Here is a 27,494-nt window from a genome sequence, read left to right as displayed (position 1 = left end):
ATCTGTGGCGCAATCATTGCGCGAGATTGGGCCTTGGTCGCTGGGGGCCGATGCTTAAATCTCGCGATATTTCCGCTGCTCCGGACTGGAATTAAGAGGTGCTTCTCGCGAGAGCCCGTGCAGAGGGCTCTGTGAGGCCCCGTGTGTTTGTGTGTGTGTATGTGTGCTGGTGAATGTGAGTACGGGGAAGCTGCGGCCGCCATTTCAGAGAGCTTGCCGACACTGTCGCAGGGGTGGATCCTGAGCTGCCGAAGCCGCCGTCCTGAACTCCCGCGCGGGCTCCTCTAATCCCATTGTCTCTTTTAGATTCGCTTGGGCCTGTCCGCCCTCTGAGCCTGAAATTCGGGCTGGGTGGTACCGCGGCCTGGGCCTAGCGGCTTAACAGTAGCAACAGCGGCGGCAGCCACAGCCCCCCTCTTTTCGAATACGAGCACCGCAGGGACCCGGAAAGCCCGCACAGGTGAGGAGGCATCGCGGACCCGCGTATTTTCAGGGCTTTTTTGAGATTTGGTTCTTTTCTGGGTTGAGGAGGCACTCCTTAGGCGATTTTAAGCGACCGGATTGGGGGCGGGGGGGGGGAGGTTTTCTAGAAAACGTTGTCTTTTCGACGACCGCACCCTTTTCCGGTCGAATATTTTTCAGGGTTTTTGGGTGGCGTAGGCTCTAGAGAGGTTTCGGGCAGATGGCGCTCTGTCCCTTCGAGGCCCGGGCCGACCGCGACCTCCCAACATGGCGCCAGCCGAACGCTGCCATGGCACACAACCCCTCCCAGCCGAGGGAGTTTCCCTTTGCCCCTAAAATGGCAGCGCGGGTTTTTGCGCGAAAACGGCGCTTTGGCTCGAAATTCTCGGGTTCTGTTTTTTGAGGCTCTGTAGGCTTTTTAAAAAGAGAGTACTTAATCTGTCTAGCATTGGGGACATTTTAGACTTAATCCAAGCCTGCTAAAGTGGTCCCGCTTTAGTCATTCTGTGGGACCTCTCTGAAGTTTTTGAATATGTCCGGTAAAAAGGAAATTTAGTACAATTTAAAATTGTTTACTCACCAAATTTTCATTCTCGCTTTTTACCTAGTCGTTTAGAGAAAATGGCAGACGATATTGATATTGAAGCAATGCTTGAGGCTCCTTACAAGAAGGTGAGAAAAAACAAGTCGGTGAGGTTTATCTATTTCTTAATTTAGCATTATTCACGAAACTACTGCTGAAATGTAAACTAACCTCCCCGGAGCCCTCTTGATTTACCTTATCAGAGATGCATTACGTGTAACTTACAAAAGTAAATATATGCTATTGATGTAATAATATTGTGCAGTAGTTTCACTTCAGCGTGATGAATAAATGCCCATCTATCTCTCTTTGTAGACTTGCCTAACGATATCTCACCTCTACTCCCATGAATTCACCTTTGATTCCAGTGTGAACTGTCAATCATAAGGTAGTAATTGAGTGACTTATCGCTGTACCGTGGTCCCCTAGGTAAAATGACTCAACTAAGAATTACCAGCTCCAGTTTGGTATAGCAAAAAGGTGAATGTAGTGGTTTGGGAAAACAGCAGGGGTCCAAGAATAACAAAGCATAACCAGTCTGTGGCAAGCAAATCTTTAAATAAGACAAGTCTTACAAGAAGAAATGGGTGAGATTTAAAATTTATCCTATACATAAGACTGGTGATAGTAAATATTAAAACAGGCAGGTGATGATCTGCTGCTCAGTTAAAAATTACTAAAATTCTTGGATCCCTGAACAGAAAAAATTTCTTAAAGCAAAAGAGGCAATATCACAACTTAGAGTCACTTGATGACTGTTTAGCTGTTCTCCATATTGTTTTATTTTTAATTCGTCCCTGCCATAATATTTCACACTAAAAACTACAAAGGAGTTATTTTGGCTAATAACGTAGATCCATTTCAGTATCACAGTAAAAGTAAAGTGTCTTCATTCTTTCACCACCAGTTGGTGGTGAAAATAACAGTATGCATGCGTTATCACTGATGTCACAAACTGTAAGCTTTGTAAGTTAGCACTTATACTCCTATAGCTGATGTGATCAAACTTGAAAATAAACATTTCGCTAAACCTTTTAAAAATAATACATTTGTTTTGGAGTGTATAGCTCGACCATGTGGTACCAATTTGGATGAATTCTTTAAAACTTTGAATAGTGTACTTAGTTTGTAATACTTAGACTCTTGAAGCTCTACTTTCTATTTTAATGTTAAGATTCTGTCTTAGTTTAACATGGATGTAATTCCATGTAAACAGGTATGGAAGTAGGACTGGTGGATTATTAATTGACTTTCTTGGGTTCTTGGGAGTCAACATTACTAAAGCAGTGTGAATCCCTGTTTGCTTCAGGGCGAGATGTGTGACAGAGGTGGCATCAAGCTCTTACAGTCCCAACCCTCCAACGGAAATGGGCGAAGATCTCAGGAATGGCATCGGTCACAGGAAATCGATAGTGGCTGGCTGCTAGCATGGCCACTTGGGGCTTAGGCAGAAATAGAGCCATGGTACTGATCAAAGGGGCCATAGCACATGGAATAAAACTGAAAACAGGACTTCATTCATGTTTTATAGAAATTCTATTTAACCACTTCAACACTGTAAATCTGGATAACTTAATATCTAACTATATAAGAAAATTTACCATGTTAATATGCATTTTTACTTTTGTATCTTGATGACTTAATTTGTAAGCAACAAAGTGGTTAAACATACATCCATCTAAATTTTTTTATAGCCTTCCATGTTAAACTATAAATAAGTAATTAGTTTTAAAATTGTTTTGTATTTTCTTATTCCTATTCCCTTTACCCTTTGACAACTTGAAATGTTACCACTTCGTCCTCATGATGTTCTTCTATCAACCCTGCTTAGGATGAGAACAAGTTGAGCAGTGCTAACGGCCATGAAGAACGTAGCAAAAAGTAAGTTTCAAGAAGGGACCTGGGTTGGGGGGTAGTTGCTGTACATGATTGAGACTTTAAGTTGTACCCCTGTGGTTAAAGCATCACACCTAGGTTCTCTCCTGAAGCTTTTCTTTGCCTGTTTTAGAAAAGTGGGTTCTTTTGGGAAGATACACTATTTGAGGATGTAAAACTATGGACTCTCCTTAGATTTCAGGAATGGGTGTCATTGGACACCTTCCCCTCCAAGTCCATCCATGACAATCTGGATGAGTTCTTATATTCAAGCTTGTCAAAAATTTCTTAACTTTGGCTTAATATTTATTACTTAATGTCATCAATAAAGCTGTTATATCCACTGAAGATGGGTTAGAAAGAAGGTGATAACTGTGGGAAATGTGTTTTGCCCTAAATTACTGAAGAAATCAGGGTTGTGAATTATTCATGCTCCTTGATGCTTTAAGATTCTTTTTGTAGTAATGTTACAGCATACTTCAGTATTTCTTAATGTTTTTACATGGCTTTCATTGTCTTAAGCTTTTTAAACTCTGCTAGAGTTAATAGAATGGAATTCCAGAAAATTATGCATGTTACTTGTGCAAATAACTAAACCGTTGATAGGAACTCAGTGACAGATGAGTACAGAATACAGTGTGAAAGAAGTCTAAATAATAGTATAAACTAAATGCACTTTATAAGATTTGATCCTGTTGAGTTTTCTTTAGCTCTAAAGTAAATTATAGCATCGCATGTTCTATATCATGAGCATTAAGATGTTTTATTAGCTTTTATGATGTCATATTCAAATGTTTTGTTACATTCATGACCTCATAATACATTACAAAAAATGATGGTAATGAGAGCAGTCACTTGATTCTTTTTGGCTCTTCCAAGAGCTCAAAGTGTTTCATAATATACTACCTCAATATCTCACAAGAAGTTTGCAAGGTAGGTTAATAAAATTTCATGAAATAGTTGAGATTGTCTAGACTGGATTGTTCAGGCTTTGCTGCACCAGTATTCTTACCCCTAGAGTATTGTAGGAATTGATCAAAATGGTAAAATTTGTAGGCTATTTCCTATATTTTTTCTGCATAGTTGGGAGTCTGTTATCGCTCTTCACTAATCACTTTAATGGGTATTGAGTTGGGTTTAGTTTTGAATTGTTATAGTTTGAGGCAGTCAGCCAACCAATCATTGCATGGTTTAGTGTCCTTTGATTTTATACGTTTTACCAAAGTATGTTTCCTAATTAACAGTTCTGACTTGCAATTTTGCAATTAAAAGGTAGGAAGGGGTATCCATATAAATTGAAATTATCCAGTCTCTAGATAACATGCCTAGTGGACCAATAAAGATCTCATCTGTAATGAAGACATTGGTAGTGCACATGCTTTCTTTGTTGTACCATTCTTTAGATGTCTTGCTACTAATGCCATCTTTACTTGTTACCTTCCTGCAACTAAAGACTACCAAACTTTTACAAGGCAATTGAGCATCAAGCTCTCAATGACTGGTGCTTAGTGGCTTTTATATAAAGTGTGAAGTCTTAAAAGACTAAAGAGAAGAACGGACAATTTCTTTAATTGGCCATAGGAGTCTTTGTTTAAGGGAAGAATATTCACAAAACTTCAACTGTCATCTGGTTTCTTTTTAAATGTACAAATTATTTCTGTCAGACTTCTCATCCTCAGTTGAAGCTGACTCCCTTGTTTTGCCTGAAGGGAATTAATCTTTCAAATGAATTTGAACGTTATCTAGGAGAAAACTTTTGTTATAAATTATAAAACAGAATGTCCTGTGCGTTAGTCTCTAGTGTGAATGAATTAAGTCTCTTAATCAGAGGAAGGTGCCACGTTGCCAAATTTTTCATTCTGAAACTTCATTGTTCTTTAAAAGCCATTGGGTATTGGGATGTAGTTTTAAGATACTAAGAAAATGCACATTCTGAGAAATTGAGAGTTGACTGACTAGTAAGTGTTTTCTTTTAAAAAACAGTATAATTCTCAGTACATACACTCAACTGATTTCAGGTAATAAGCTTAACACAAATTGTTTGTCTATTAGCTTTTCTGAAAAGCTATATCCCTGAACTTGGCAAGACCTCAAAGTATGCCTTTTTAAGTACCTGAGCTTGCCTTCGTGGGAGTATTATTAGTATAACCAGTTTTGCAAAGTCTCAACCAGCATCCATTCAGTTCTTCTGGAATTACTCAAAAAGGATTAAAAAAAAAAAATGACACAGCTGAAATATATTGGCTACTGTGGTGTGGATTATCTATAAATTTTGGAATAAATGACTTTTCTATTTTTTTTCTTATTTTCCAGAGTACTTTGCATTTAATATTTAGATCTTCTTACATGGAAGAGGTCAAATCCAGTTATAGCAAAACACCTTTACAGCAGAGACCATATAACCAAAAAGTCCAAAGGCCCAGCCCAGTGGACCATTTACTCCAATGATGTTCAGTACAAAATTCCACTGCCACTAAAGACTTTGGAAAGTCCCTTTTAAGTTGTAACAGGATTTGACTATTAGTGTGGATTTTGATAACCCTTCTTTAGTTAACTTAATAAATGTTCTTTGAAGCTTCATTTTATTGTAGAGAAGTATTCTGCTTTCTTGCACCCTTAAATTTTTGTCTGGGCTTTCATAAAGAGGATTATATTTCTGAATGTCTTAGTATGTTGCTGTCTTTTTACCTGTCTGGGGTTGCCTTCAGATGTGCGTGGGGGCTCATTTATGAAAAGTCCTAGGAAGACCTTAAGTTGAAATTAGCTCTTCAATTTTTGAGTCCTTTTCCTTTGGCACAATAAATTTTGGGCCTAAGAAGGTAAATTGGAAAGTTGGCTGCCTCTCTGCAGTGGGCCATCTATGAGCAGAGCAAATCTTTGTCCTTTTTGTGAGGGATGGAGTGTTAACTTTGTCCCCTACTTGATAATATTTAGGATTTTTGATAGCTATCTCACAGAATTCTTTAGTCTAAGAGATAGTTTCAGGTTTTTAGGCAACAAAGTTGGAATGTTATCTGTTGCCCTTCTGGGCATTGCTTTGATAACGTCTGTAAAAGTAATGAGTGTAGCCTAATTTTCTGTCATGTGCTACCTAGCATATACATTTCTGACAGTCAGGTGGATTATCTTGAAATTTTAGACAAAGTTTCTGCCTCCTTGGAAAGCTCTACATCTCCTTGTGATTGGAGTGTGGGTTTCAAGATTCCAGAAGGTGGGTGTCTTCATTTTCTATTTTCAATGCACTCTAAGATGACCTGCTTTACAGGTTCTCTGAGGCAGACTTCAGTTGCTCGTTGTGCTAAGCTTGCTTTGCTAAGGACTAAACAGTTAAATTTCCAAATGATGTAGTTGTCACAATGTTTAATCTTTTTGCCACTACAAAATGACCTTTAAGTGGATAAGTTTAATTTGAAATGTCTTTCAATTTATATTGGAATATCTGAAGGCACCTCTAAAATTTAGGTGATGACAGAGGTATGAAATAGATGGGTGGTATGCTGTGAGGAATACAGAAATGAACAGGAAAAGATAATGCTGACTGGCTTTTTTACCTTTCAGAGCTTGAAAATTTATAAAGATTTATAAAGGTGTTGATTCTTACTGATTGTATCCCACAGGCTTGTATAAAGCTGGCATAAAAATGGCATGCTCCAGTATCTGGTGTACTCACTGTAACCTTAAAAAGAAATTATTTGAAATGGTCACATTAAAGTCCAGGATTGAAAAAAATAAAAGTCCAGGAGTGTCAGAGTGCATTTTACTGTGTTAGTTTGTCGTTTATCGTTATATGTAACAATTTTGCCCATGAACTCCAAAATAGTGATGCTTGTATGGCCCTTTGAAAGTATAAAATACTCATATGTGCAAATTGGGTCAAAATAGGCTTTACTTAAGAGAAATCAGTGGGTTAATGACAATTTTTATGTTTGATCCAGCACTAATACTTGAGGAAAAAGTATTCTGTTGTTAACTTTGACTTCATATTTTGTGGATTACAGTAATACTTGGTTGGCCAGTTACATGATAGGACTTTCTGTTTAAAAGTTCAGATTTTGATCTATACCTACCAGCAAGTCCTCTCCTTGTTAAAGCTATAGCTGACTCTCAAGAAATATCATCATAGTATCTTTCTCTCTCTCAAATGATTCATTAGCAGCTGACTGCTGATTTTCAGTAGTAGAAGGCAAAGGTGGGGTGTTGTTTACCTTACATTGGAATTATTTTTCCATAAGTGATTATTATGTATCATTGTATGATAGTAAAAATAGCAAAATAATTTTACAAAAATGTTTCTGACCTTAAAGGGAAGTATATTTTGGCAGATTTTTAAATCAACAAGATGACGGTGACTTTTTTCTTCTCAGGAGGAAAAAAAGCAAGAGCAGAAGTCGTAGTCATGAACGAAAAAGAAGCAAAAGTAAGGAACGGAAGCGAAGTAGAGATAGAGAAAGGAAAAAGAGCAAAAGCCGTGAAAGGAAGCGAAGTAGAAGCAAAGAAAGGAGACGGAGCCGTTCAAGAAGTCGAGATCGCAGATTCAGAGGCCGCTACAGAAGTCCTTAGTATGTAACTATAATTATGATGATACTGGTTTGAGAGATTTCTCTGGGTATCCAGATAACAATGTAACCAGAGTGATTTGAATTGTGGAATTTTATTTTTCACTATTATATAAGGATTTTGGCATCAAAAAATCCAGTAGAAAATACAGTGTGTGGACAGATAATACTGGTTTTACTAGGCATACAGAACATTTTCTGTTACTGCCATCTAAAAAGTACTTTAACTGTGTGCCATTCCAAACTAGACTAAAGCACTAAAGTGCTTTTAAAAAAAGATTGGATATTGTAGTGCCAAATATGTGAAAGCATAAAGTCTGTGAGCTATTAACAGTATTCTTTACTGAACATAAGTTATTTAAAAATTTAAAACTCAAGTTGGATTCAAATTATAAATATATATATATAATTAGTCACATACATAATTAGTTAACAATCTTGTCTGGCTGTTTTCAGCTGAAATGACACACTAATTGTGAATTTTGTGTATGCTTTTTTATATTATTGGGGGGGCGCTCATCACACATCTTAAAGGTATTTTAATAGCAAGAATGCAGTAAAAGTGCTCTTGAAGGTTAAAGCACTGTGGAAATTTGGATGTGGTTATTTGAACCAGTTGGAAATAACTATAAGTTATTTTTAAAAAGCTAAACTGTACAAATGACTTTGGAAAGAACCTTACAACTCTTAAGCAGGGATTGAATCTAACAGTCCCTAGTGCCTTATGATGTTCTTTCTTATTAATATATTGTTGTAAGCAATGGACTATTAAAATTAAGTTTTAATTGAATTTGATTGAATTCAAAGAGAGTCTGGGATCAGAGCCTTGGCTTTTTCACTTGGTTAAGAAGGATTCTTAAGCTTTAGTTTTCTCATCTTTTAAGAAGGAGGTGTAACTACTGATAAAAGCTTTGAATGAGAAGAGGATTAAATTAAAGCACCTACAATACTTAGTGCTATTGATGAAATGTTTTGGTATTACTTGAAGCAGATAAAGTCAGTAACACTTAGAGTTCTGATTCTAGTTTTTCAATGAAAGGATTCCATTCCTTGTTGTCCAAGGTCCTCTTAACTGATTATTTTACAAACTTTGTAACAGTTTAAAAAGGACCACAATGTTTAATTTTAAGTGCTCTTTTGGGAAAATACTTTGCTTTTTGTCCAGTTTATCAAAATTTACTTCATTCTTTTTTACTAGAATGAACTTAATATTGGGGAAGATTACTTTAATAATTTTGAATACTGTTATTTCTCATCAGTGATGGATACTAAAAGTCAGCCTGTGATTCTGGTCTGACTTAAAATTGACTTGGTTCTTATGTTTGGTTTCAGGTGATCTTTAACTACCAAGGCAGTAATTGGAACCTTTACAATTAAAGGGGAAAGAAAGAAAATAGCTTATAGACTTATCCAGTAAATGTATATTCTTAATTGTCACTTTTAGTGTGATTTGCAAAGGACCTGTTTAGTACAGTTTTATTTGGGCCTTGTTGGGTGTAATAGGTACATGTAGAGTCCATGACAACAAATCTTAATGTGAATTGAGGACCACTATATATTTTCATTTTGCTACCCATCTGGTAAAGGATAGCAGGATGAGCACTAAGAGACATCTGACCTAACCTTTTAAGTTAGTTTGGTCTTTCAAAATAAAAGGGCCATAAAATACTGGGCTTTTTTAGAGTGTTGTAAATTACAGAGTAAAGCTTTGAAAACACACTTCTAATATAATCAAGTCCTGGAAAGAAATTTTCCTGAGGGGTTGATGAACTTCCTTCACATCTTTAGTACTGTTTTGTCCCCAAGAACTGAAGTGTATGACGTGCTTAAATATGCTTATATGCAGTTTCGGAGACTTAACTGTTAAGTGGAAAAATTGGAATTGAATGTAAAGAATAAGTCCCCTGACAGTCCAGTAGTTAGGACTGTGCACTTTCACTGCCTATGGCCAGGGTTCAATCCCTGGACAGGGAACTGTGATCCCACAAACCATGCAGCATGGCCATAAAAAGTTACTCAAAACATATGAATATTGTATATGTATGTATATATAAACGTGTATATTCCTGAGGAAGGATCTGCAGAGATGCACACCAAGTTGTTAATTATACTTATTCCTGGTGTGAGGGAAGTTCAGGATAATTTTCACTACATGTGCTTCCCCCAACCCCCAAACCTCAGGAGTGTACTCATAAATATGTAATCAAAGAAAATGAGACTGAAAATTTAAGCATTTTCAGAATATTAAAAATTTTGAGGCTGTAACCTTTGGTCTTGGCACCTCTCAGTGGTCCAGGATGGATAACTGTAAGAACAGTTTGCCTGGGATAGAGTTGAAAGTCTTTTATTTCCTCTTCATAATTGAGGTGGAAAACAAACAGCCTAAACAATGTTAAACTTGCTGGAGAGCGCATGAACGCGATCTTAGCAAGACCCTAACCCTGTAACTAGTGTAATTTTGTGTTTCCTTTTTAGCTCCGGACCAAAATTTAACAGTGCCATCCGAGGAAAGATTGGGTTGCCTCATAGCATCAAATTAAGGTTTTTAAACATACTTCTGAATTGTTTAAATTGTTTTTCAAGGAACTAATGTGGTGTACTTGTTTGGGTAACTTTTGAAATTTCTTAACTTTGCAGCAGACGACGTTCTCGAAGCAAAAGTCCATTCAGAAAAGACAAGAGCCCTGTGAGGTAATCATTGTCTCCATTTCTTTTGCAGTGTTAGCTTTTGTAAAGTTTTTACAATTTATGCTACTGCAAAATTTAATGACATTCACTAACTTGGATTACATTAAATCTTTATTCCGTTTGCAGTCCTGTTGTTATTAATGTGAATTGCAAAGTTTTCAGTGACTTGTATCCAAAAAGAATGGAGCAAAAATGGCCACATTAATTGTAGATATTCTATGTGCTTTTATTGCTCTTTATAGTAACTAAAAAAAATTTAATGGTAGCTATTGGAAACTTCAGACTTTATTTACCTTCAGAAATAATGAGTTTTTGAAATAACTTCCTGTGGGAAAATAGTGAAAATAGTCAGGAGTTTTATCATTTGGCTCCCTTACTTGAGAGAAGTGTTTAATCTCCAAACTCTTAACTGAATTGACTTGTGCTTTTTACTCTTTTTGACTGTTTCTGGGAGGTATTTTTCTCTTAAATGAAGATAAGACTGACCTAATCCAATTCTACAATTTTGGTTCAAGGAACATTTTGTTACATGATAGCATTGTTTTTTACTTCTGGTTTCCCTTAAAGGGTGTGTTTTAACTAAGTATCTTGTTATTTGGCATATTCTAATTCTAGGATTTAAATGACAGCCTTAATGATTTTAAAGGGTTTCTGTAACAAATACTGAGTTTTTACTCTTTTATTACTTAGTTTTCTATTGGGAGAAGGCTCATTTTTAGTTCTCCTTCTTTGAATCTAGTTGGCTTTGTATTTCTGTTTTATAGTAATAGGTTTAAAATAACTGTGGATTTCCCAAGGGATGTACCTGAGGTTTGTAGGTGGAGTGTGTTTCAAAAATACTTCCTGAGAATGTCAGAACATGGTTAAGAAAGAGCATATTTATGCTTATATTTTTAAGGATTAAAACCTTAATCATAGTGAAATTTTATAATAGATAATTTTAGTAGTGGACATTGTTCTTTTTCTTTGACTTTCATGATGTTGAGTTTCATCTACAGTGTTCTTTTACTTTTCTCACTTATTGGGCATTTAAGTTTGCTCAGTAAATTTAGAAGTGTAAACATTTGTAAACATGAGTAAATTAAATCCCACTGATACTTGTCTGCATACCTCCTGCTTTTTACTTTTGATTTGCTCGTTGGTAGTGTCTCTATGCTATAAGAAGTATCAAGTATTTTTTTCAGGTACTGAATTTGTAGTCTCAGTAAGACCAATCTAATTCTAGTAAACAGCTGCCCCACTATTCTTTATGACTATCTGAGTTTATGAAATAAAGTTCTTAAGAGTCCAGATCAGTTCAGTTCAGCCGCTCAGCTGTGTTCAACTCTTTTTTTGCGACCCCATGGACTGCAGCACACTAGGCTTCCCTGTACATCAGCAACTGGTGGAGCTTGCTCAAACTCGTGTCCATCGAGTCGCTGGTGCCATCCAACCATCTCATCCTCTGTCATCCCCTTCTCCCGCTTTCAGTCTCTCCCAGAATCAGGGTCTTTTCCAGTGAATCAGTTGTTTGCATCAGGTGGCCAAAGTGTTGGAGCTTCAGCCTCAGTCCTTCTAGTGAATATTCAGGACTGATTTCCATTAGGATTGAATCTTTGATCTTGCAATCCAAGGGACTCTCAATAGTCTTCTCCAACACCACAGTTCAAAAGCATCGATTCTTAAGCGCACAGCTTTCTTTATAGTCCAACTCACAAAGAGTCAAAATGGTTTCAGTCATTTGTGGTTTACTTTCAAGTTATTGTTTGTGATTATGAAACTGAGTTTTACTCTATGATTTATTTTGGGGCTATGATTTCTTTTTGGGGAAACATCATTTCTGCTAGTTTGGACCAGTTCAACATTTGTGTCTAGTCAGGGGTTATTACTTCTGAATGTCAAACTCTAGGGCTTCTGATTGGCCATTTATTATCCTGGAGAGAATAACATTTGTAAGATTGAGAGACCAATGGACTTTGGTCCTGATAATGTAAGATAATATCAGAAGAAACATTAGAAACTCATTATGTTGAAGGCATTTGGGTCATATTGAATTATTTTATGAGCATTTTATATATATCGTAGTGAAAATGGGCTTGGGAGTAGTGACAGACTGGTTTCAGGAAAGTTTATCCTGTTTACTAAAAATATGTATTAAATGTTACTTTGAAAGAGGTTATGAAGTTAATTCTATACTATACTCCTGTTAGGGAACCTATTGATAATCTGACTCCTGAGGAAAGAGATGCAAGGACTGTTTTCTGCATGCAGCTGGCAGCAAGAATTCGGCCAAGGGATTTGGAAGAGTTTTTCTCTACAGTTGGAAAGGTAATCTAAGCTTACCTGTGGAGCTAATTTAAGTAGAAGTTTAATAATTTAATAAGTTTAAGCCGCAGTTTAATAATTGTCAGTATGACAAATGAGAAAAAAATCTAAACCAAATTATTTGGTGGAATTTAGTTAGGGAATTTATTTTTGTTTTTGGAAATTGATGTATTTTGATAAATGAATTGAGCCTACAAATTTGCCTATTTTAAGAAACCTTAATTGCTTATTTCATAATATTGTTTATGTGCCTCTTGTCTTTTGAAATGATTATACTTATTGTGAATGGTTGCATAAACAGAACCCTGTGTTAAGTGTATGTTTTCTTTTCAGGTTCGTGATGTGAGGATGATTTCTGACAGAAATTCAAGACGTTCCAAAGGAATTGCTTATGTGGAGTTTGTGGATGTTAGCTCAGTGCCTCTAGCAATAGGATTAACTGGTCAGCGGGTTTTAGGAGTGCCGATCATAGTACAAGCATCACAGGTAACTTGCTAGTTAAGAGTTTGAGCATTGATAGTGCTAGAAACCTGCTGTTGCTTAGTGTTGTAGTGCCTTGAGCCTTACAAAATCACCTCTTACTATCTTGAGTCAGAAACCAAAAAAACCTGATTCCTTTGATAAATTTGTATTCTCAAAATTCTCTTCTGTCTTAGTATAAGTTGGAAATACTTGTTTCATGCTGAAGAATTGAACTTGTTTTAGAATTTTATTGCTTTGTGATGACTTACTTGGGGATAGAAGCATCTAAGAACATGTTTTCCCCTTTCAAATGGAATGTTTTTCACATTTTATAATGTATTTTCACAATTTTTATGAAATTCTAACATTTGAAAGGAAGATGTTTTGGACTAATTTTGAAAATGTCTTGTAAGATAACCCAAATTTAATTTCTCTTTGCTGATTTTTCACGATAATTGACTGTTGCCTTTGGAGAAATGAAATTAGGGTTAATATTGTAGTTCATTTAGATGTGGAAAAACCAGAATACATCACTACTGAGTATCTAACATGAAAATATTTTTAGGATTTATCGTCAGTACTTATTTATACTAGAAAGACAAGTTACTTTCTGTGACTACCAGATAACTTAGCTTTTTAAAATGGAGAATATAGATCTTAAAGATCTTTTTTTGGCCTCATCGCATGGTTTGTGGAATCTATATTCCCCAGCCCTGGATTGAACCTGGGCCCTGGCGATGAAAACACCCAAATCCTAACTACTGGACCGCCAGGGAATTCCCAAGGCTTTAAAGAATATTTTCTGAGCAATATGAGATAACAGTATAGTTATACTCATTTCTTTTCAGACCCCTGAAATAAGTACTTCACATAACTTCTGAGAAATCTGGTTGCTTATCAAACGCTTTTAATATTTTATAGTTAGGCACAGGATTTAACCAACTCTGAAGTGAAATTGCGGTTTTCACTGTTAACAAACTCAAAATTTGGTCAAATTACTACCATCTATCTAATGTTTTAGGAGTGTGTAACATTGTTGAGTACCCTTTGATTATAGGTAAACAGGAGCCCAGGACTTCCCTGATGGCTCAGATGGTAAATAATTAATAACATGCAGGCTGTGGGTATCATTGTTCAATTCATTTCATGTGACAGAGGACAAACCTTATAATAGTGTGTACTTTGTCCTGGCGAAGGGCTGAGAAGAATCAAGTTTATAAATGAGATTTTGAATGCATTTAATTTTAACCTCCTATGGTGCCCCAGTTTGTTAAAGGAGTTTGTGTTGGAATGTAAATTGAGAACCGTTTCGTTTGAGGAGGACTTGATAGGAGAAAAATGACTGCTGAACTGAATGGTTTACTTAGTTTGATTTATATTGCATAAGTTCTTTAAGATGGGTAGCCAATTGGTATACTGTATATTAACAGTGATCTTGAGAACACATATTAGTGAATGAGTAAGTTTAGTTCCAGGAAGTAATCTTAGATTTCTACATTTAGTACATCTGATACCAGGATGCTACTTTATCAGTTTTGTATATGCTCTTAAATCTAAAAAAATTTTTTTACTGAAAAATACAGTAAAATCTAAAATTTTAATTTAAAAATTTGGCTTTGGAACCATTTTAGGTGTACCATTCAGTGTCAGTACTGACAAGCATACGAGGTGGAATCATACAATGTTTGTCCTTTTATGTATGACTTAACACTTAGCATAATTTGGTATCATTTGTCATTAAGCAAACTTAAGATGTGAGAGGGATTTTCTATGTTCAAAATGGTACTTATTCATTGTAAATTGATGGGCATTTTGTCTTATCTAACTTGTAGGCAGAGAAAAACAGAGCTGCAGCAATGGCAAACAATCTACAAAAGGGAAGTGCTGGACCTATGAGGCTTTATGTGGGCTCGTTACACTTTAACATCACTGAAGATATGCTTCGAGGGATTTTTGAGCCATTTGGAAGGGTCAGTCTCAAGTTTTTCAGTGGATCCTAAATAGGTTCTTTGAACAAATGTAGCTGCATAATTTATCTGCTTTGTGATGTTTCTAAGATACTAATGTTAAGATGGGAGGGAGTGGTTCTATTAGAATTTTATTAAAAGTCAACCTGAATGATAAAATGTACTGTACATTGGAGCAAGAGATTTTTTCCCCGCCTTGGTTTATTTTGGGATACTTTTCTTGCTGAAAATTTAGGAGTGTGTAATTGCAGCATAGTACTATATAAGCTTCAGCTGTACAATACAATAATTTGACTTATATCATGAAATTAGTACTGTAGTAGGTGCAGTGAACATCTATCATCTCATCCAGATACAACATTAAAGAAATAGATAACATTTTTTCTTTTGTGATGAGAACTCTTAAGTCTTAACTTACTCTTACTCTTGAGCCTTAGTTTATGACATACAACTCTGTAAATAATCAGACATTGCATTTCTGGATCAGTAGGCTGTTGGTGTGGTGGTGGTGAATTAGTCGCTAAGTCGTGTCTGACTCTTTGCGACCCCATAGACTGTAGCCCACCAGGCTCCTCTCTCTGTGTGGAATTTCCCAGACAGAAATACTGGAGTGGGTTGCCATTTCCTTCTCCAGGGGCTCCTCCCAACCCAGGAGTTGAACCCACCTCTCCTATTTGGCAGGTGGATTCTTTACCACTGAACTACCTGCTCTGTATTAAACTTTTTGTGTGGTCATGAATAAAAATCTTGGTTCCTGCTGTACTTTATCCGCTACTTAATCTTTATTGCTTTTGTTCTCTTTTGCTATCCCACTCAACTCCTTTGTTAAATTGTTTTGGAAAAAAATAGTGAAAATGTTAAGTCACTCAGTTGTGTCTGACTCTTCGCAACTCCATGGACTGTAGCCTGCCAGGCTACTCTGGCCATGGGATTCTCCAGGCAAGAATACTGGAGTACGGGTAGCCATTCCCTTCTCCAAGAGATCTTCCTGACCCAGGTGGAGCCCTGATCTCCTGCATTGCAGGCACATTTTTGCCACCTGAGGCCAGGTAAAGCCTAAACTGGGAAATCCTAAATTAAGTGTTAATAATGAGAACATTTGGCTGTTGATTTTTGTGGGTAGTTTCTAGTTATTGGAAATATGGTAATTATGCATAAATCATGATTACATCAATCATTACAAAATAATATGTTCTTGAAACAGCAGATACATAAATATATGGATGCTGTATTTTAATTTTTCATTCTTCTTCTGTGTGGCTTGCTTTGTTGCAATATTGTGATGTAACTACAATTCCTTCCTTTGTAATAACACAGTTCCCTCATTTAAGGTGAATAGTCACTACTTTGTAGCAGATTCACAGAGTTGTACAAACTATCAACCACATCCTGTTGTTATTTTTAATTATTCCAACATTTTGGGCAGTTTATGTCTGGCATAATTGCATATTAATGTTTGGTGTGTTTTAGCATAATGTGAACGAAACATGTTGATTTGGTTTTTTAACATATTCTACAAAGAATTTCAGATTGTGTTTTTTCTTGCAAAAGATTAAGGTGGTTCCCCTGCTTATATATGTTCCCAGGCCTCTAGAAAGAAGTTATTCTGGGCATGAGGGATTTTTATATGTTTTCACTTTCTTTCAGGGAGAGACATTTTAAAATTGTACTTCCAAGAAATTTTTTGCCCCCCTTTTTCACGTGCATAAATAATAATTGTGGTTTTCATTTTTAGATTGAAAGTATCCAGCTCATGATGGATAGTGAAACAGGTCGATCCAAGGGATATGGATTTATTACGGTAAGCAGTTAACCATGATTAATATAATGAGTTGAACTTTTTTTTCAATCTGTGTAGCATAGTGTAAAACTTGAGTAGTTATTCATAGTGGGGAAGGGATAAAGTTAATATTTTCAAGTGGTTTAAATTAGTTTGCTGTTGCTGGCCAATTTTTAGTAGCTGTGAAAATATCCTCCCAAATGCAAAACTTCAAGTACTTTGCTATCTTCCTGTTTATGGACAATTTGTTTAGCCAGCTCCTCATGTAATTGAAGGCAATCACTTCTTCAGTTTAACTCGTGTGACCCAAGATGTTAGTTGCATTAAATCTTTTGGAATACATTTTTACTTTTTACTATGGACATAATATGGTTTGACATACCATGACCAGGATTGCCTTAAGTAGCTGACCATGGAAACCCAGTCCTTGATAGGGTATGAAGTGACAGCTGGAATAATTGTGAATGGAGGTACCCTTTTAAAAGTAAACTCTTACTTTTAGCTTAGTTCATGATGCAATCCAATTACATGATAGCAATTTTTCAAATTATCGTTTATCCCTAGAAAGTACTGGAAACACATTTTTAGTTTAAAATACAAACACTTGTCACCATTGCCACATTTATAGACAAAATTTTAAAAGAGGTCCCAAATTTTGTCAAGAAATTACAGTTGGATCTTATGTCCAATTTCAAGTAAAATTTAAACCTATTCTGTACTGATAGCAATGTGTTCCATTGATTGCTTTAGTTTACATTTAGGTTACATTGATTACATTATGTAAAGCTTGCACTTGTTACTCTTATCCTTCCAAATGTAGTTATTGAATATACTAGCATTAATAAGTTGAGGTTTCTTTGCCTTGCATATAAGTAATTACCTTTTATCCCCATCTCAATTGTATAGTTTTCTGATTCAGAATGTGCCAAGAAAGCTTTGGAACAACTTAATGGATTTGAGCTAGCGGGAAGGCCCATGAAAGTTGGTCATGTTACTGAACGTACTGATGCTTCCAGTGCTAGCTCATTTTTGGACAGTGATGAACTGGAAAGGACTGGAATTGACTTGGGAACAACTGGTCGTCTCCAGTTAATGGCAAGACTTGCAGAGGGTAAGTTTATCCTACTGTTGTGAATATGTTAACGAGAAACATAACTGCAAACAACTGGAAAAGCGTGGAAAATGATTTTTTCTTATTTTGAGGTTGACTGTTTTCCTTGAGCAGCACACATGGTTTCATAGGCGAAATCCTTTGCCTTTAAGTCCTAATGGAATCTACTTTATGATGGTGCTTTTTGAATGCCACTGCACATGTTACAGGATTCCTTTTGTTTTCTATAGTAATTAATATCCTCATACTTTAGTTGCAGCGTTTACTGTATGTCCTGCTTGTACAGTTGGCCTTCTGTATCTGTAGGTTCAGTATCCTTTGAGTACGGAGGGCAAACTGTACCACACCTCTTCATATATGAGTCTTCAGCCTTTGTGGAGTTTGACAACCAAGGGGATCCTGGAAATATTCTTACCCACCTGGCTACCAAAGGGCCACTGTAATTCTTAAAAATTGACTTTGGTATTAAGCAATCAAAAAATTTTCCCACTCTTAACAAAGCAGGGACATTAAGACCTGTTCTTTTACAGGTACGGGTTTGCAGATCCCGCCAGCAGCACAGCAAGCTTTGCAAATGAGTGGCTCTTTGGCATTTGGTGCTGTGGCAGGTAGGAATTGAATCTTTTCTATTTGAAATCATTGTTTTTTTCACCTAATTCGAAAATTTTCCAAATTTTTGTGTTTAAAAGGACTTACTGAGAATTCAATTCATCAAGTACTTTTTTAACTTACAAATTTCAGGAGTTAATGTACGGAAATGGTGATATAGGACAGACTTAGCTACTGATCATAATAAACTGTCAGGGTATTATTGAACCCTGCATACCAGTTTTTTTAGTTGAAAGTGATGTAAATTGTTAAATGTTTAAATGTATCACTTTTATTGAAGACCAGAAAGCTCCTATTGTTTCAAAGGAAAAATCTTTCGTAATGTTTGAGATTAGAAAGTTTTATTTTAAAGTCCTTTAAATGAAGCTTTCAGTGCAGAGAAAACTGCTTTTCTAATTAGAACATAACTACAATTGACCCTTGAACAACACAGGTTTGAACTTCAAGGGTTATTTAGACATGTGCCTTTATTTTCAATAGCAAATACTACTGCCCCATATGGTTTGTGGTTGTTAAATCATTTTGAAAGGTCCAAGGATATGGAGAGCCAAATAAAAGCTCACATATGTATCTTAAGTTACTCAGATGGTTGGTGTCCCTAATTCCTTAAATTTGAAGGCCAACTGTATTTTGAGATTTTGACTTACAGAATGAAGTTCCTGGAGAGGTGAGGGGAAGGAAGAGGGAGTTGAATTGATAGTTTGTTACAGTTATGTAACAATGGGCTTAGTTTATGAACACTTTGTTTTTTCTCTTTTTGTGGCTCAGTTACTTGAAATTATCCAAATCTATTAGCTAAGATAGCATTAAATTTCAATGTTAGAAGATTTGTTTGCAGAATATATGAGAGTAAATCACTGTATTTTGAACTTGAGATGACAAACACTAATCTAAGAAAGTATGGTGATTTTCAGTTACACATTGGTCCCATGATCTTACAAAGCTATAAAGTGAGACTCTGTCAATTTGTAAAATATATAGGATTGTGGTACCACATCTGAATATAGGAAAAGTTCATGTGGTTGCTTCGTGATTTCCTTTTCAATTGAGAACCCATTAATTAAAGGAGACAATCATTTCTGCTTCTATATTATTTATTGTGGGCGCTTCTGTGTTTTCCTTTTTCTAGTTGAATATTTGAGAGCTTGTTTTTTATTTTAGCATCTCATGGTTCCTTTCAAACTGACTTAAATTTTGAAATCCAATAGGTAAAGTTCTTTAAACAACCATGCTAGTGTATCCACATAAGAAAAATTGCAACTATTAAGCATTTCTGTAATTATGAGTCATTTGGTGACTCCAGGTTTTCCTATATTGTTTTGTTTTGACTTTTTGAACAAGTATTAGTCATTTCATTTCTTTACTGTGAACACATAGTCACTGAAGATATTAAAGAAACCCATCACTGCAGAAATTAACATCGTAGTCTCTGGTTTTCAGAGTTAACTGTTTTCTGAAAACGTGTGTCCTCCTATTGCTTCCCATTGTTAGGTCATTCTTTCAATAATTTAGAAAAATGCTTGATTATTTACCATATTTTGGTTTTTGGTAGAGGCTGGTACTTTAGGGATTTAATACAAAGACAATTAATTTTTAAACAATCTTACCTTATGCCCTGGATGCTGTATCAAGTATATTGATATGGTTTGTTAACACTATCTTTGCCTAAGTATAGATTTTCTCTGTTGTGGACATTGTTACTTCCCTCAGTTTTTTGTCCTGATGAATGAAGAATGATTACACTTGCCTGGGCACATTTATTGTGTAGTTTACATTAAGGCTGATAATGCTGAACATACTGTATGAGTTGCTTAAAATAGCCACGTAGTTACCTATTTGTTATATTTACACTCCCCCCCCCCTCCCTTTTTTTACTGTTAATTGATGTGCTGTGCTTAGTTGCTCAGTCATGTCCAACTGTTTGGGACCCCATGGACTGTATGTAGCCTGCCAGGCTCCTCTGTCCATGAGATTTTCCAGGCAAGAATATTGGAGTGGGTTGCCATGCCCTCCTCCAGGGGATCTTCCCAATCCGGGGATTGAACCCAGGTCTCCCGCATTGCAGGTGGATTCTTTACTGGCTGAGCCACCAGGGAAGCCCATTGTTTATTGATAGATGATTCTGTTTTCTTAGAACTTCCCATAAATTGCTGTTCTGAATTAGTAATCACATATTTGCATAACTGGGTATATTTCTCCTGTCATTAAAATCTTACACATTCGGTATTAAATCGCTGAATGTTAATGTATTTGAGGGCCTTGGCCTCCTAAGTTCTTTAAAGCTGTTTTTTGAAACCAAGAGTGGCCCATGACTATATCAACATGTCTTTGGTCTGAAAGTTTAATAGCTGTTTTCTAAGATAAGTTCTTATTTTTATGAAACCCATGCTTTGTTTCCTAACTGGTTCCAAATGACCTGAAGAATAATTTTTGAAATTTTGATTATATACACTTAATATAGCATGGATTTCTGATGCTTATACATTTTTTCCCATTTTAGGAAAAAAAACCAAATTGTGTTAAAATTTAAAGTTTATTGACAATGTTCCTATGGTCATATCTTCAAGTTCCTTCAGTATACACCAGTTACATTTCTTCAACTCCCTGAGATGCCAATTTTGAGCACCTAGGACCCAGGTATTCTTACATCCCTGTATGACTTGGGCTGCTGATCCCTTTTCATTTTTGCCCATGTTTTATGATTTTCTATACTCAGCAGGAAACCCTGATAGTAATAAAGTATGCAATTGAATCACATGTTATTGAAAATTAGGTGACTGAATCCAATTTCTTTGTTGTATTATTTTAAACTTAAAAAGATAGCTTTAGATACTATGACATTTTGTTTACTATTCATACTTCTGTTTTTATTTGAAATTAAGAAAGCTGCAGCTTTCTCTTCATTTGCCTTCTCATGTAGAATTTTAATGATTATATATGAGAAACTGTATTAATAGAAATCACTACTATGTTCATTCTTGAGAGACTAGATGCTTAAATTTTTCTAGTAATACATAGATTATAGTAAATCTAACTAGATTTCATTCATGCCTCATTAAATTTCCAAAATAGGCTAAGAAACCAGACCTAATAAAACTATCACTTTCTGGGCTGGACATGACAATTTAAAACTTTTATTAAAAGGACTTAAAAAATAGTTATATACATATGGTTAGAGTAGTGTCACTACTTATTGACAGTGTTTGACATTTACTGTTGCAGTATTCTTTTACTAGTAACTTCTAAATGTAAAATGCTTACCAACACTGATAGAATAATAAAAAGTTGAATAACCCAAGTACTTGGAATTGAATTCTCAAGATCAGGGTTTTCATACATTTTCTGACCGGTGTGCTTCCCTTTCCCCATTTCCCATTATTCCCAAATGAATAGTAGTATAGTGGAATCCTTTGAGATGTGAAAGAGTTATAGGACTAGGAAGAGAAAGGCATAAGTAAGTTACCTAGGATAGGAGGAAAAGAAAAAGGCCCCAAAGCCTTGTCAATGAGGAATGGGGAAGGAGGTTTGGCTGCCAGGTTTTACTATAAGTTCGTTTTGATAAACCCTGCTACCATAGTCCTCTTTTATTAATGCTCTCCTGACATTTACCCTGTTAGTTGAGGCTCTTCATTGTTCCTGCACTGAGCTGTAGAATTCTCTTTTGTTATAGATTTGCAAACAAGACTTTCCCAACAGACTGAAGGTGAGTTGAGTTTTTTATTTGTTTTTTAAGTGGATATAAATGTAGTATAAGACATAGTTGTGCGTGTATATATATCATTATTATTGTAGTTTGTCTTTTTGGCCCGATTTTGTCAGAATGACATACAGTGTCATTAACCATAAGCTATCTGGTAATTTATACAAAGAAGGCCTAATATGCATCATTATAGTTAACCTGAATAAAGATGGTAAATGTCCGTGCCTTTTTTTTTTTTTTTTGGCTGTAGTTTGCTTAGAGTTTTTTTCAGCTTTGTATCCTTATCTTTGTATTCTGATTATAAGCTTTATATCGCTATCAGACAAAGAAACTTGTCATTTAAGTAGGCAATGGAGTCTGAATTTATTAAGGTTAGGAAAAATTTAACTCCAGTGATTTACATTAACAAATGACTGACAGGATGCAACTTCCTATTGACTCCCAATTTTGAATGTAATCTTTAGAATTATCTGGTATCATTTTAAAGAATGAGAGTTAATTTTGTTGCATCATTTGTTGTTATTCCATTACTATAAACAGCACCAAGCAATGAGAAGATTATCCAGAACTAAGTTGCATGCAGATTTCAGAGATTGAAACAGTTTATAAAATAATCTGTTTTTTTCTTGGTCTTAATTATCAAGTAAATTCTGCCATTTTATAGAGCATTCTGTTGCAGTAATTTGGTATCTTACAGGATATACTTTAAAGTCTATTGAGTAAATCTGTATGATAAAGGTCTCTCCTTATTACTTGACAGTCAGGAATTGAATGTGTATCTTTATTTTTTTGGCAAATGAGACAATTGTATTCAATCTTATTTTTTCCTAACAGATTTTTGAAAGTAAAACTGGTGGATTTTCCTTAGCTATATATTTCTATGATGAATTCGTTGTGTTCTGCATTCATCTAGGCTGAGCTGGAATATTTGCATATACATTTTCTAATATTTTTCAGTATTGATAGTCTATAATGACCTTCTAGTATTTTTTCCAAGCATACTACTTTGGTTTATAAGGTATACAGTGGGCTTCATTTTTTTTTTTTTTTTTTTTAATTATAATACAGGCACACTTGCATCTTTAAATTTCTCCAGTAGAATGTGACGTTAGTTATTCCAGCGTTTTTATTTTCATAGTTTTATGAAAGACTAATACTTGTTTATCAAAATAAACTATAAAGAAGCGAAAAAGCACTTGTTATTCTACCAGAAATCTTTTTTATGATGTATTCATGCACAGCCCTAATTTTTATTCAATGGAATATTTCTGATACTTCTCAGGTTATTGTTCATTTTAAGTACCATAATTTCTAATGTACTGTTTTATCCGTAGCTTTGTTTATTGTTGTTTTGTATTGGAATGAAATTTGATCAAATATTATGATTACGGTGAGTTCTGTATCAGCTACTGGTAATGCTTTTTAAGTCACGTAAAAGCAATGGAGCAAATGTGGAAAATGCTGTCATTTCAAAATTAAAACCAATATTGGTTTAAATTTGCTCCTAAGTATTAGTATCAGTTTTTTTTTTAATTTTCAACAGTGACTATTATAGATACATGTTACTCTTTTTACTATTTCAAGTATTTTAAAAATTAGACTGTGAGACTTTGTTGTGGTAGGTTTTATAGTCCTAGGATATTAAATCTTTAATAATCTTTAAATACTTGGATGATTTTTATGTATATTATTTTTAAAACATCATCCTTTTTTATAATGGTTGTATATTTATAAGAAAATATGTGACTGTATGTTCATGGGCAGATAACCTAACAAGATTTTTATTTAGAGTTAGTCAGGATTTTAAAGATTGTGTTTTCATCACCCCCTGAGTATGAACTCTTAGTAATCCTACAAAATCAGTACTATTTCCTTGAACTGTATTGATATTTGTCTAACTGAATGAATATTCGCTACACTTGAGGTTTAATTTCCCTTATAGAGATAAATCTCCCAATTTATTCAAGATCAATTAAATACTAAGTTGCCTCTGCTTTCTGGCAACTAAAATAGAATATTGTTACATATGTTGATATTTGATAGCATTATCAAATATGGGGAATTAGTAAATGAACTGATGGCCCTATTTTCACTTGGGCCCAGTGCTTATATTTGTTTTTTATTCATAGGGATATACTCTGATGCATTTTCCATGAAACTAATTTCTGTTTTTTGGGTTTTTTTTTTTAGCTTCAGCGTTAGCTGCAGCTGCCTCTGTTCAACCTCTGGCAACACAGTGTTTCCAACTCTCTAACATGTTTAATCCTCAAACGTAAGTAACTTACTTTGGTCGAGTTCAAAGGGTCTTAAATTATCTTTAACTTGTCTAAGTTAATACTTAGGACGTTTCAACATATTTCATAGTTCAAGGATTGCTACAATTCTGACCATTTTACTGTTATTATTTTTATGCGCACGTTACTAATTATTTCCCTTGACTGTATTAGTAAGTTTGGAATTCAGCTGAAAACTTTGCATTTTGTTTTCCATTTATACCTAGTAGTTTTTCTGTGAAGTTTGTATCAGTATTTATTTGTATTAACAGGATAGTGTTCCTAATCCTATGAAATGATGATAAGCTTGGTATAAGTATCTTTCAAAAGATGTCAGTTAATCATTTCAAAAGGCCCATGATTTTTAAAATAGATTATTGTATCATTTCATGAGTTTGAGTTCTTCTAATGGACTTAATACTTTGTTACAGAGAAGAAGAAGTTGGATGGGATACAGAGATTAAAGACGATGTGATTGAAGAATGTAACAAACATGGAGGAGTTATTCATATTTATGTGGACAAAAATTCAGCTCAGGTATTTTGACTGTTACTTTCTGTGTCTTAATTTTCAAACATACTTGGGTCATGGTTTTTCCTTAAAGAAGCTCACTAGTATCCTGAAAACATACTGACTAAATATACTCACTCCACAATAAAAAGTTTTCAAATAGTTGAAGATTAGATCAGGTCATCATGTAATGTTGCTGGTTCGTATTCAAAGCTTGCCATGAAATCTGGTACCTGGCTTTCCTTCAGCTGCTTTCAAATCATAGAAGATATAACACGGCTAGTTTTGTGGATAATAAGCTATTTTCAGTAAATTTCTAGGTGCATATTAGCTAGTATAGCAATTATTTGGTTATCGAGCAGTTTTTGTACAGTCAATTTGAATAATTCTGTTGGTATCCATGTTGTATATATCACAGCACGTTAAATATTTTTTGTTGTATTTTAGGGCAATGTGTATGTGAAGTGCCCATCAATTGCTGCAGCCATTGCTGCTGTCAATGCGTTGCATGGCAGGTGGTTTGCGGGTGAGTTTGACCTTTTTTCTGAGTAATTTTTTTTTTTTTTTGACGGTCTGAGTGAAGATGCTAACCATCATATCTGTTTCTTTCAACAGGTAAAATGATAACAGCAGCATATGTACCTCTTCCAACTTATCACAACCTCTTCCCTGACTCTATGACAGCAACACAACTACTGGTTCCAAGTAGACGATGAAGGAAAATATAGTCCTTTATGTACATAGCTTTTTTTCTTTCTTGAGAATTCATCTTGAGTTATCTTTTATTTAGATAAAAAATAAAGAGGCAAGGGTCTACTGTCATTTGTATACAATTCCTGTTACCTTGGAAAAATAAAAATGTTAACAGGAATGCAGTGTGCTCATTCTCCCTAACTAGCAAATCCCACTGTATACAAAGCTGTTCTCTTGTTCTGCCTTTTAAATGTACATGTAGAAAATTACATTAAGGATCTATAGGAATAGTTGTAGGGGAACAAATGTGCTTAACATAAAAAGGCAGACAGGGATGTAATATTTTTAATGTTTCAGAAGCCTAACTTTTTACACAGCAGTTACATTTCACTAATGTTGATATTTGGTTAATGGTTTAGCAGAGGTTTCTGGAATACCTAGTTTATGGACATTAAGACAGCTAAATGGCTGTTTAACATGTCATCTTGCATTCTGATCAATTGGCAAGAAAAGGTTTCAAAAGTACATTTCTGGATGGTATCTTTTCAATTAATGTATCTGTAAAAGTTTCTTTGTAAATATTATGTGTTCTGGTGTGTCTTAAGATTCCAAACAAAATGATCCCTGCATTTCCTCAAGATGTTTAGTGACAGTCTGGTAAGCAAAGCAGTCTGAGCAAGAAATAGGAAATGCAGAAATAGGTTTTGTCTGGTTGCATATAATCTTTGCTCTTTTTAAGCTCTGTGAGCTCTGAAATATATTTTTGGGTTACTTCAGTGTGTTTGACAAGACAGCTTGATATTTCTATCAAACAAATGACTTTCATATTGCAACAATCTTTGTAAGAACCACTCAAATAAAATTCTCTTAAAAAGGCCACAAGAAATCTTCATTTTTGAGACATTTTAAAGTCATAGAAACTTGGAAATTACAATAGAGTATTAGTTTCTTTGACTTTTTTAGTTGATTCTTCAGAACTTAAGTGAAACTGTTGTCCTTGAGTTGACATGCTACATTCCTCTGTATTCGTTTTAGTACACTTGTTATTTAGGCTATTATATAAAAATTGAGGGGATTTATGATACAAAGAAAACCCAAACAGGTTTGCCCAGGCCTCAAACCTGGGCATTTAAGTTTCTCCTGTGTTGCCTGGGCATCTTTGGCCAGGTGGGCTTCATTATTTAAAAGTAAATAATGGGGTAAATTCAAACTGGTTTCCCAAATTAACTGTAGTTTTGAGCTTTAATTTCACTTGGGCAGCAAGCCTCCCCAATTAATACTCAGAATTCTGCTTCAAGTTTTTGTATCTAAGTTGAATCTTTGAGTAGGTGATGCTACTCCTACTAATTACTCCTTCTAGTATGGATTTCCTCACCTGATTTCTAAACCCTTAAAATTGTTAGGGATGAAGGACAAGTATTAAAAAATTTAGTCAGGTATCAAGATAATTGGTTTGACTTTGGAGGCATCACAGTTTTCTACCAACCCTTTTGAGGGATGTTTGTAATTTCAATTATTTAACCTGGAGAAAAAATTCAAGATTTACCTTTATTTTTGAACATGGAGCAGTTTTTGGGTGGCAGAGACTTACATGACAAGTTACTTTTTTTCCCCAAACTATCTCCCAGTATCTTTGTAATTGATTTTATACTTGAATCAAGTTCTGGAAGGATTGCTTCTAGGGAACTGGGCCAGCAAAGGTGACCTCAGGTGTTTATTTAATCAAAACAGTTAACTACCATATTCTATTGGGTTTTTAATTTCTGGTTTTTTTGGCTGTGCAGTGAGGCATCTTAGTTCTGGACCAGGGATTGAGCCTATGCCCTGAGTACTGGGAGTGTGGAGTCTTAACCAGAGACACCCAGGGTAGTTTCACCATTTTCTTAATGAAAACACTTGAGGGGCAACTCAGAACAGTGTC

The 27,494-nt window shown here is 35.2% G+C and overlaps 1 protein-coding gene across 6 annotated transcripts; it reads left to right on the top strand.

Annotated features, from left to right (window-relative positions):
- The first annotated feature begins 146 nt into the window (after positions 1-146).
- RBM39 (RNA binding motif protein 39) lies at positions 147-26,459 on the top strand. Of its 6 annotated transcripts, none has more exons than XM_065921912.1 (17): positions 147-460; positions 1,071-1,134; positions 2,877-2,926; positions 7,285-7,479; positions 9,952-10,017; positions 10,114-10,167; positions 12,354-12,471; positions 12,802-12,954; positions 14,763-14,900; positions 16,633-16,698; positions 17,584-17,788; positions 18,319-18,396; positions 22,068-22,100; positions 24,288-24,369; positions 24,802-24,907; positions 25,328-25,406; positions 25,496-26,459. In XM_065921912.1, the coding sequence occupies exons 2-17, from the start codon at positions 1,084-1,086 to the stop codon at positions 25,594-25,596; spliced, it is 1,575 nt and encodes a 524-aa protein (XP_065777984.1). In that variant the 5' UTR covers positions 147-460; positions 1,071-1,083; the 3' UTR covers positions 25,597-26,459. The 6 variants fall into 6 exon arrangements, with proteins under 6 accessions (XP_065777984.1, XP_065777983.1, XP_065777988.1 ...); XM_065921911.1 differs by having other exon boundaries at positions 22,050-22,100; XM_065921914.1 differs by having other exon boundaries at positions 148-460; positions 2,877-2,930; positions 7,288-7,479; positions 22,050-22,100.
- The last annotated feature ends 1,035 nt before the right edge of the window (positions 26,460-27,494 follow it).

Source organism: Muntiacus reevesi, chromosome 2, assembly GCF_963930625.1.
Source record: "Muntiacus reevesi chromosome 2, mMunRee1.1, whole genome shotgun sequence".
Taxonomy (NCBI): domain Eukaryota; kingdom Metazoa; phylum Chordata; class Mammalia; order Artiodactyla; family Cervidae; genus Muntiacus; species Muntiacus reevesi.
This window is presented reverse-complemented; position numbering and strand designations above follow the sequence as displayed.